Below are 11066 nucleotides of genomic sequence, written 5' to 3' on the forward strand. Positions count from 1 at the left end.
CAAAAATATTCAATTTGCATTTCAAATATGTTCAACGGATATTACCAAAGTTTATTATATTAAGAAAATGTTCACCGTTTGTAAAGAAAGGTTCATCGTGCATTGAAAAATGTTCACTATAAGCAAAAAAAGTGTTCACCGTATATTAAAAAATGTTCACCGCGCATTATAAAAGCATAAGAGAAATGAAACGAATAGGGGCAGCGAACGAGCCCAACACAAGCGGCAGTGAAGTGCGAATCGAAAAAAAAAATGCAGGCCTCGGTGGGCCGGCCCAGCGCTTCAGAATGGTATAAGAACGGAAACGCCTGTGTTCAAACGCGAGCTGCGCTGTGGCGTGGTGGTTAGCGCGCGGCGCCCGTGCACTGCAGGTCGCAGGTTCGATTCCCCCCTCGCCTGATTTTCTGTTTCTTTTATATATTTGTTCAAGTGGCGGAAAATTTCAAACCAGTCCAGATTCGGTGGTGGAAAATTGCGAACAAAAAAAATGCCTCTCATGGACTTTTTTCCGCAAAAAATTGGGCATTTTTGTGATTACATACAACGTAAGGGGGTTTTCTGCAAAAAACATGACACGTCGACACCTGGCGGGTGGACCCTGCCGGTCAAATACACCGTCAATACGAATAAAAGGCACTTTTAGTCTGATTTGCAACGGCTCGCCCCTATCTTGGTACTGACATGTAAAAATTATCAATCCTGGTACCAATCTGCTTCCAATGCGCCAATTATGATACTTGCAATTAACTCTCTCTGATCGCTGACCTCTCGCCGTCCATCGCCGCAACTGCAAAACTTTCCTCGCCGTTACCCCTGCGACCATCCATGGCCACCTTCACCGCTGCACCGCTCCCGCCGGCCGACCCCGAGAAGGAGAAGCCGCTCGCCCGCTCCGCACCGGCAACCGCTCCCGCGGACCTCGCGAATCCAGGTCCAATCTCCGTAGCCGACGAACCATTGGAGGCGCAGTTTCTTTCACCGTCCCTACCATCTTTGATTCTGGTGTCGTCGCAGGGAAGAAGACGCGCCGCCCGGTGCCGATGACGGACCAGGAGCGGCGGAGGATCAACCGCCTGAAGGAGCTACACGCGTCAGGGATGGAGGAGCTGCACGAGCTGATGGAGATCCACAAGGAGCTGCGCGACTACCATGACGAGCTTCTGTTCCGGCGGAGGTGCCTGGCCGCACGCCTGGTCAGCCGGATCGCCTTCCAGCGCCGCGACGCCGCCTACGTCAAGCATCAACTTGGCCTTGGCCTGAAGGTGGGGGATAAGCTGCCGGAGGAGCTCAAGCAGGCCAGGCCGCCAATCTCGATGGCCCTTTTCTTGTGGCATGAGATGGGCAGGGCCTTGTACATAGGCATGGATAGCTTCATGGATGAGTACAGCAACCAAGAGGAGTACCGGAGAGGGATGCTGGCGTTGGTCCCCGGGGCTGTCCCCGATGAGAACGGAGCCCCGCCGGATTCTGTTGCCCCCCAAGATCAGTAGGAATTGAATTTGTTTGCTTGGTGTGGAACTGTGGATGAGTGCTTGTTTAATCCTGAGAACGAAATGTTGCTATGTTGTGTTGTGTTCAGGTTCAGGATGACTACTTGTTTGATCCTATTGTGTTGAGGATGATTTCTTTAATGGCTCGAGTGCTTCATCAAATCATGTGGACTAGTCTTTTAGTTTGAAAATTGAGTCATATTGCTATGTTCTGAACTTCTGATTACGATTACGTATTTTTTTTGCCTAGGAAACTATATGTAACTTGGCATGAACAGTTATGCAGATAGAACCTCAATCTGAATATTCCATGGTGACTGCGCCGGCACGGAAGGAGGGTGTCGGTGGACCGTAGCCATCCTGCACCGCTGCCGCCGAGTGTGTCGCTCCTTGATCCACTTCAGTGCTCCAAAGCTACGACCTGCCTACAAGGTTTGGTCTTGGACAGTAGGTATATATGTGGCAGGATGGCTATTGTAGCAGAAAGAAAAACTAATTCGGGAAAGCAGTGGAGTCTGTGGAAAATGAAGTAAACCTATGTTACTAGAGAGAAACATTTCAGAGTTTGAACTCAGGCAAACGATTTCAGATGACTTTAGTCCAACTGGCTTCAGAAACTGTGTTAAACCAAGACTACTAATTATGATTTTCCATCTTATTCAGGACCTCTCTCATGATTTCAAAAGCATAATGCCTTTGGAAACTAGTGAATTTAGATATGTTGACCTCCACCTTATGTGTCTTATGTGTTTCCCTTGATTTTTCATTACTGAGCCTAAACACAAGAGCAAAATGCAAAGAAATTGCATTTGGAATCTCTGTGGTTGCTACTTGAGAAGCCTAGTCTGTGAACGCTCTTATATTTCTTTACAGAGGGGGTATGTTTTTATTTGTCCTTTTTTCCGTTTCAAGCTTTTTTTAGTATAGTCTAGTAGTTTCCATTTTGCTTTCAAAACAATGCAATAATAAACAAAAACAAAACAAAACAAAACGAGGTCTACTTGCCAATGAGCCTGTTGGATCCATACTACCTCCAGTGTTCAACCCCAAATAACTGTGAAGCAAATCATCTCTGCTGTTCCCACACTTATCTTGCGAGACAAATACCAGTTGATTACTTATCTTGAGACATGTATATGGCTTACATGAAAAGCCAAGAACGCTGCAATTGTGTGTCTCCAGCTACATTTTTTATTTCCACTTATCTCTCTAGTCCACTGCAAGTCTGCAATGCTGTGGCGCGACCAACCGACCGGTCATGGTATCGAGATTTGTTGTGAGGATTGGCCACGATCAAGGAGAGGCCCTGTGCTCGATTTGGACGGGCAGGCCGAGCAGCGGCGACGGCATGGGGTCCCTCACAAAGGTGTTCTCCTTGCAGCAGAGCTTCCATCTGAACTGCCTCACAAGGTGGTGCATCGTCACCAGCGTCTCGATCCTGGAGAACTCTATCCCGGGGCAGATCCTCGGGCCGCCCCCGAAGGCGACGAAGGAGCACGGCGGCGCCGCCGACGCCCTTTGGTTCTCGGTCTCGAACCGGGACGGGTCGAACCTGGCCGGCTCGTGGAAGATGCTCGCGTCCATGTGCGTCACGTTTGCCGTCCAGAACACCTGAAAAACGTCATATCAAGAGTTTGCATCAGGTTTCTCGGCAAGTTGGTAGTGATGCTAGCTGCCTATGAATGATTGGTGCGGGTTGACCTGCCATCCTTTTGGGATGAGGTAGCCGTCGAACTCGGTGTCCTCGAGTGCTCTTCTGAAGTTGCCGAAGACCGGAGGGACAACGCGGAGTGTCTCCTGCGCGACCCGCCATGTGAGCTTCATCTTCGTCAGATCTTCCCAGGTGAGAGCCTCGCCGTCACCTTTTTTCTTGGCAATCTCCTCATGCTCTGTGTCACGAGTCACGACACACACATATCATGAGTTCATGACCATGACAGGTTGGTAGTTGTTGCCAACTGCCGATACATTGTGGAATGGTTGATTCACCGGTCAGTCACTTGCCTTGGACCATGGCGGCGAGGGTGGCATCGTCGTTGGCGAGGTGGCGGACCATGAACGTCATGAGGATGGACGACGTGTCGTGGCCGGCGATGAGGGCGACCATTGCGTTGTCGACGATCTCCTCGTCGGTCAGCAGCCGCTCGCCATGCCCGTCCGTCAGGCTGAGCAGGCAGGTGATGAGGTCGCTGCTCCGCGACGCCTTGCCGTTGCCGTTGCCGTGCTCCACCACCTGGCTGGCCTTCTTCTTCTCCCGGGTGATCTCCTGGAGCACCCGGCGGGCCCTGTCGCTAGCCTTGAGGCTCCGGCTGAACGCCGTGAACGGCAGGTTGACCGGGACGGCCCACATGCCCTCGATCATGCGCACGAAGTCGCCGGCCAGGGCGTCCCGCACGGCGCCCCTCTCGAGCCCGAAGAGCAGCGCGGAGATGATGTCGAACGTCAGCCGCTTCATGAGCGGCAGCACCGTCACGGTGGCGCGGCCGGCCCAGTTCTCCTCGAGGTGGCGCCGCACCTCGCCGTCGATCCTGCCCACGTACGCCTTGAGCATGTCCGGCCGGAGGAACTCGAGCAGGGCGCCGCGGACGCGCCGATGGTCGGCGCCGTGGAGGTCCAGGATGCTGTTCTCCCCGAGTATCCGCTGCACGGACCGGGGCTGCCGGGTCGACAGCGCGCCGCTGAAGAACATGAACTTGTTGGCCGCCGGCCCGGCCAGGAGCACCGTCGGCGTGCCAAACAGCGACAGCTTCGACACGCGCCCGTACCTGTCGATCCGGGCCTGGATCCATCGGCTGCCGCCGTCGCCGCGCATGGCCCGGAGGAGGCCGAGGCTCTGGCCGATGAACGGCAGGCCGAGGGAGCCCGGGGGCAGGTTGGCCGGCCGTGCTTTCTTGGCTCTGGCGAGGAGGTGGATGGCGACGGACGAGGCGGTGAGAAGAACGAGTGCCACGACTATGGCCAAATAATCCATTGGAGAGGTGTCAGTGTTAAGATGACACTGCTGCTCCTTGAAGCTGGAGCTGAAGACGAGAGATATCGGAATATATAGGCGAGCATGAGCAGGTTGTTTCTGCGGGAACGAAATTGCTGTCAGATGGCGTAGTTCAACACGTAATCATGACCCACGGGAGATTTCAAACAAGAAAGAATCCGCCATTCCCAACGAACTTGAAAACGCTGAGATGCCCTCTCGATACCAGACAAAAAGGGTATATGCTCTTGAGGTAGAAGACAAGTCCTAGGAAGCGATGACAGTGCCATCATCCGTCAATGATAAGATGCACGCATGAAATTGGCTATTCTTTTAGGAGTCCAGACAACTATTGGCAGAGCAACACTACAATCTGTCCCTCTTCGAGGAGCATCGGCCGGCGGAGGAGTAGATGGATGCGGAGTGCGACTCCGTGGAGCAAAATTTCGTGTTTTGACCCTTTCGGCGTACATCTGACTTCGGTATGGAAAAATTTCGAGATTTGACCCTTTTGCTACCGTCGGAGGCCCTAGCGGTAGGTACGTACAGGCTACCACCGCCCCGCGTGGCGGTAGGTTCCCCAACGCCGTCTGGCCGTTAACGATCGTGTACATGTGGCAAAGGGACCTACCGCCGCCGTCTATGGCGGTAGGCTCTTGCCACCTACCGCCGGGCTCTCTGGCGGTAGGTTCTTGGATAAGGTTGTGAGGGGAGGGGGATGTGCTGCTCCCCACCCACTCATTCACCCCACTATTCTTTTCGAGCTCAAGCTCTCTCCCCCTCTTCTCCCCCATCAAATCAACCACTAGATCCCCCTCCATTGCTTGCGATTTGGCCGGTGGATCGAGCCCATTTGCATCACCCAAGGTACCTCCCCCATCCCCCTTCATTTGGTCAGTTCAAATCGTGCTTTTTGCTCATTTTGTTGGAATCACTAGTTCATGGTTTTGTTGTGGTGAAATCAATGTATATGATGCATTTAGGGTAATGTTTGTGCTTTGACAATGTATTGTGTCAATACATTATTTGGGTAGTAAGAAATATCATTTAGGGTTTTTTTAGGGTTAGGTTTAATGACATGGTTAGTGTTAAGGTTATGGTTATGCTTAAGTAAATGACTATATGGCGAACGTTATGGTTATAGTTTAATTAGGGTTTTGTTAGAGTAGTTACGTCTCGAATTATAGCTCGATCTACTCCTACGGTTATAGTTTTTGTCAAGAGACAGTTAAGATTTTTGCCTTGGATGACCGTTATAGTAATCCCTCGACTTGTAGGATGGGATCGATCATCTTTATTGAGACTTCTGCGGAGGTGGCGGCGAAGCGTGAACATGCAGTCATAGAGGAAAAGATGGAGTTGTGGGTTAAAGCCGTTGATGCATTGAATGCGGCTTGTAGAGATTTTTCAAAGTATTATGTGTCGGAGTGCGACGATGCCAGAGTTAAGTTATACCAAGCTAAAGAGAAAAATATAAGCAACCTCAAGAAGGAAGAAAAAATTCATAGACGCGCTCTTGCAAGGCAAATTGCATTGTGTGGAACAAGGGATGAAGTGAATGAGATGGAATTTAACAACCCTGGCCAGATCATTGATTGGCTAGTTAGGCAACCATCATCAGCGATACTTAGTCGGGCAACTCGTTGGCCTTGGGTCCGTGAAAGAAATGATGTCATTTATTGCAACCCCGGGCCGTACGACAAAGATGTCTTGTTGATGTACTAGTAGAGGGGGTTGAAACACATGATGTTGTAGTGTCATTTGGACTGTAATGGCATGTACCCTTATCGTTTATGTAACCTATGACATTTGAACCAGTGAGAACACTATGTAGCCTAAATAAGTTATGCTTCGTGTTTGTATTGTATTATTTGATTTGAGTTTTGGTTGCTTCCATTTCATGTAGCATGGAGAACATGACCCCGGAGGAAATGAAGAAAGTATATGAGAAGTGTTGTGACATTGCATCTAAGAGTCTAGCGGTAGCATTTGAGAAGATTGTAGCGGAGTGAGTACTTCGTATCAAGAGGGAGCTTGAGGCATGGTTCAAGAGCAATGATGAGGTAATTGCTGCCATGATGGATTTCAACAAGTATCCATTCATGGAGGAACCTTCTGATCATAAGGAGATAAAAGTTTTCCGTAGGCTTGTGAAAGAAAAATAGAAGAATATTAATGAGCTGTATGAGATGGAATATGCTTGCAGACATTCTGTGGCAATGGAGATCTTTTTCTCTGTGAACATAGAAGAATTACGCGAGCTGGACTTGAGAAAACCCAGACAGGTCATTGGATGGGCAATCACACAAGGCAAGTCAGAGATTCTGAAATGCCGTGCTCAATGGGCCAGGTTTAGCGGAACGAAAGGTGTGTTGGAGAATTGGGCGGGATCATCGGATTATCAACTGAAGCCTAATCCTGATCGTGACTTACAAATTGAACATCTTATACGTTTTAGATCTTCTTTTCCGTCGTAGGAAATGTATGCTCGAGCTTGAGCTTGAGCTTGTAGTTTGAACTCATGTCATTCGAATCGCTAGATGTTTTAAGTCATTTGAACAAGTGTCATTTGTGGATGTAATTAACTATGCTTAGTTATGTATGTCTTTGCTACTCGATCATCTCTGGATGTCATTTGTGGATGCTTAGTTCATAGAAGTTTGTAACAAATGGAAATGCAAAGGGCTATAACATGAAGGCAAGGGGACATGAATCAGCACCCTACCGCCATAGGCTCCGGCGGTAGGATGGCCAAACCTACCGACAAACGGTTGGCCCATTTGGTCACAGTAAAAATGGCCGTAGGGGTAGGCACCTACCGCCGAGAGGCCTGGCGGTAGGGTGTCCAACCCTACCGCCAGAAATGTGGCCTATACGGTCACAGAACAAGGAGCAGAGCAGGCAGTTGGGTGGCCAACCCTGCCGCCGTGGTGGCTGGGGGTAGGGTGGCCAACCCTACCGCCCGAAATGTGGCCGATCTGCTCACAAAACAAGGAGCAGAGCAGGCAATTGGGTGGCCAACCCTACCGCCATGATACCTGGCGGTAGGCACCTTACCGCCGATGGGGCTGGCGGTAGCCCTACCGCCAAAAATGTGGTCGATTTGGTCACAGAACAAGTAAGGAGCAGAGCAGGCAGTTGGGTGTCCACCCTACCGCCGTCTACCTTGGCAGTAGGATAGCTCGCCCTACCGCAAAGCAGGGGAGAGTTTGCGTTCCAGGAGTTGGTTGTGGTGTTTACTTGCTTACTGCCGAGGTGGCTGGCGGTAGGATGGCCAATCCTACCACCGGATATGTGGCCGATTTGGTCACAGAACAAGGAGCAGTTGGGTGTGGGGTTTGATTGCTTACCACCAAGGCCCATGGCGGTGGGGTTTCATAGCCTACCGCCTAGGCTTCTGGCGGTAGGGTGCAAAGCAGAGCAGAATTTACTCTGTTTTTCTTCTTAATCATTTGAAGACAAGTGAAGTCATAGCAACAGCACAACAAACATAGTTCATGAGATAGTTTCATCACAAGTTTCACAAATCAAAGACATAGTTCATGACAGGTTTCACAATAAAGTACATAGTTCATGACAGGTTTCACAAATCAAAGACATAGTTCATGACTAGTTTTTTGAACTGGGACTTATTGGGTGACACGAGGCCATTTTCCTTTCTTTTCGCATGCCTCATCCTCCTCTTGGGCTTCACGAGCCCTTGCAAGCTTTCTTGTTCTCTCCTCTTGACGAGCAATCTTCTCCTTGCATGCCCTCTCCTCCTCACGCTTCTTTCGCTCCATCCTCTCCTTTTCACGACGCTCTTCATCCAAGCCTCTCTGAAATGATTCTTCAAACAACCGCTGCCTCCTTAGACAATCTCGATATTGATCTTTCTTAACATCTTCTGGCACATCTTGATCTATCCATGTGAAGTACTTACAAAGTGGAGGCGGTGACTACGTACGAATAAAGAAAAAATGTGGTCATTAGTAAGATAGGTTCAAGTTGTAGCAATGGTTGAATACTCTTTGAACTTGAACAACTTACCGGCGGTACATCATAGGCGTGAGCTGGACGAGGACGATCGTAGGCATAGTTGGGACAAACAAAAAATCTTCTTCCTTCCGTCCATGATTTCTTGCGATCGGTGGATGCCATAACTTTGCAAACATCTCCACACCAACATGATGGAGTTCTCATATCTTTGTACTTCACCTTATCCAACTCGGCGTCTGTCCACTTGTCCGGCATGTCCTCGCGGTTAGCACACGGTGGCCTTGTCACGGAACCGGAAGAAGCCATGCCTATAAAGACAAATTTGGTAGTTAGTAAAGTAAAATAACATGTATGTATGCAAGAAAAACAAATAAACAAGACCAAATAACAAGTACCATTCACATTATTTCAACCATCTGGGTTAAGCAAGATGTCAATAGGCCTTCCTCTATCAACCCTTCTCGTCCTACGACCATGGCCACCGGTACCCAACCGTCCCCCACGCCCTCTAATACTATCTCCTCGTCCACTACCGCCAAGATTCGTCTGTCCTCCACGTGCACCACTCTTGCCTCCTAGTCCACTACCACTCCTACCTCCTCGTGTGCCACCGGTACCTCCTCTTCGGGCACCACTTTGACTAGTGGGATCCGGAGTGTTGGCATCAGTCCGTGGCTTTTTGGTGCATTTCCTAACATTGTGTCCCGGCTAGTCACATTGACCACAACTATTGATGTCCGGTGCCTCCATGAAATGGCCGCTACCAAATTGTTTCATTTCGGTGTATCCAGCTAGGTCATCCATGTCACCCCTAAACCTCTTCTTTCTTCTTCTTCCCTTTGTAGGCACCATGAGTTCGGGGTCGGGGACGATGTGTGGCCCATCATACTCAGGCCACTGTGACTGATCTAGGAAGGGATGAAACCTAGGAGCCCATGTCAACCTCGTTCGTTCCAATGTGAACTCATGCAACCGCAAGGTGGTACCATCGGATACTTTCAAGTTTCTGAACCTTGCGGCGGTCATCACATGCGAGCAAGGCCAATGATACTTGTGAGGTCTCTCGCACTGACACCACCGGGTCTTGAGGCGCACCTCATATGCTACTCCACCGTACGTCATGTCGTCCTTGTTGTGCCACCCGGCTCATCGACTTGGTAGATTTGTTCTTTTTCATTGAACTAATGATTTGTTGACACCAAGACTTGCACGCTTGATGCTTCAACCAATCCTCAACTTTGAAGGGAAATTCCATTTTCTCACCTATCCATTTGGCCGTCTCTTCGGAATGCCTCAGAAAATACTCGTTGAGCTTGAAGAAGGTATATTTTACTATTGCAGTGACCGGCAAGGAACGGACACCCTTGAGCACATTGTTGAAGCATTCCACCATGTTACTTGTCATGTCTCCGAATCGGAAACCTCCTTCGTCATAAGCACGTGACCACTTATGCTTCTCCGGAAAATGCCTTGTCAAGAATTCTCTCCCTCCTTTGTTCTTCTCCAATGCCTTGAATAGCTTATCATAGCGGCTTAGGAATGAGTCGGTGTTGAATGCCACACAAACGTGGGTAAGATATTTGCAAAACTCCTTACTCTTGCATGCACGGTAAAAGTTTGCCACGAAATGCCTCATGCACCAACGGTGTTGGAGCTTTGGATAGCCCGGAATGTCAACTTCTATTGCTTTCAGAATCCCATGATGGCGATCCAATATGATGCACACCTCTCTTTTGAGGCCAATCACCTTTGGCCTCACATGATCCATAAACCACTCCCAATTATCATCGTGCTCGGAAGGCACCAACGCAAATGCCACCGGCAACACATTGTCATTGGACGAGTGGGACATTGCTACCATCAACGTGTCCTTGTACTTTCCGGTCAAGAACGTGCCATCAATTGACAACACGGGGCGACAATGCCTAAATGCATCGATGCATTACCCAAAGCTCCAAAAAGCTCGATGAGACACTCCCTCGATTGACTCAACCCTATGGTGCATGCCCGGGTTCCGATGAGCAATGGCTCCCAACATTCTCGGAAGAATGTTGTGCGCGACGACATAATCACCATGCAACATCCTTATAGCGTTTGCCTTGGCCATCCATGCCTTTCCATACTTGACCGGGTACCCGAATCGTTGGAAGAATCGTTGGAAGACCGAACTCATTAGGAACTTCACCTTCACGGTTGGATCATGGGATATCTCATTCAACAATTTATAACCTAGATACTCGGACGTGAGTTGGCGGTGTCCCTTGCTTCGGTCCGCTTTCTCCGGCGGTATGCATTTGTGGGTGGCCACACAACTCTTCAACTCCCATTGCCCGGTTTCCTTGATCTTTCTTCCACGGACCTTCCATGGGCAACCTTCTTTGTCACATTTGATGGTGTAGCGCAATTTTTTGTTGGAATGACCAACAACGAACGACCTGTGGTTCCGAATGGCATAGTCACTCAACCATATCTTGAACTCTTGCAAACAACCAAACTTGATCCCTTTCTTCAAATGAGCATTCTCATCCTCACCCGGTGGCCTTGGATCACCCATCCTCGGGCAAGGTGATGGTTCGACCAAGCCCAACCTCATGCCACCATCAACAACGGCATTGTCGGCAAGACTA

General features: G+C 49.6%; 2 protein-coding genes across 2 annotated transcripts; one reads left to right on the top strand and one right to left on the bottom strand.

Moving 5' to 3' along the window:
* Positions 1-753: 753 nt before the first annotated feature.
* LOC123041970 (uncharacterized) lies at positions 754-1605 on the top strand. The gene is made up of 2 exons (XM_044464511.1): positions 754-931; positions 1015-1605. Exons 1-2 carry the CDS (start codon positions 826-828, stop codon positions 1488-1490), a joined length of 582 nt encoding a protein of 193 aa, XP_044320446.1. The 5' UTR covers positions 754-825; the 3' UTR covers positions 1491-1605.
* Positions 1606-2658: 1053 nt separating this feature from the next.
* Positions 2659-4461, bottom strand: LOC123041971 (cytochrome P450 716B1-like). Its single transcript, XM_044464513.1, has 3 exons — positions 3495-4461; positions 3192-3379; positions 2659-3101 (listed from the first exon to the last, which is right to left on the bottom strand). Exons 1-3 carry the CDS (start codon positions 4459-4461, stop codon positions 2784-2786), a joined length of 1473 nt encoding a protein of 490 aa, XP_044320448.1. The 3' UTR covers positions 2659-2783.
* Positions 4462-11066: the final 6605 nt, after the last annotated feature.

Source organism: Triticum aestivum, chromosome 2B, assembly GCF_018294505.1.
Source record: "Triticum aestivum cultivar Chinese Spring chromosome 2B, IWGSC CS RefSeq v2.1, whole genome shotgun sequence".
Lineage (NCBI taxonomy): Eukaryota > Viridiplantae > Streptophyta > Magnoliopsida > Poales > Poaceae > Triticum > Triticum aestivum.

Excerpts from the sequence above, each read along its gene's own strand:
- LOC123041970 (XM_044464511.1), top strand. The coding sequence starts at position 826 with ATGGCCACCTTCACCGCTGCACCGCTCCCGCCGGCCGACCCCGAGAAG. Across the intron at positions 932-1,014 it reads CGCGGACCTCGCGAATCCAG|GGAAGAAGACGCGCCGCCCG; the intron begins GTCCAATCTCCG and ends GTGTCGTCGCAG.
- LOC123041971 (XM_044464513.1), bottom strand. The coding sequence starts at position 4,461 with ATGGATTATTTGGCCATAGTCGTGGCACTCGTTCTTCTCACCGCCTCG. Across the intron at positions 3,380-3,494 it reads CCTCGCCGCCATGGTCCAAG|AGCATGAGGAGATTGCCAAG; the intron begins GCAAGTGACTGA and ends CTCGTGACACAG. Across the intron at positions 3,102-3,191 it reads TCATCCCAAAAGGATGGCAG|GTGTTCTGGACGGCAAACGT; the intron begins GTCAACCCGCAC and ends GACGTTTTTCAG.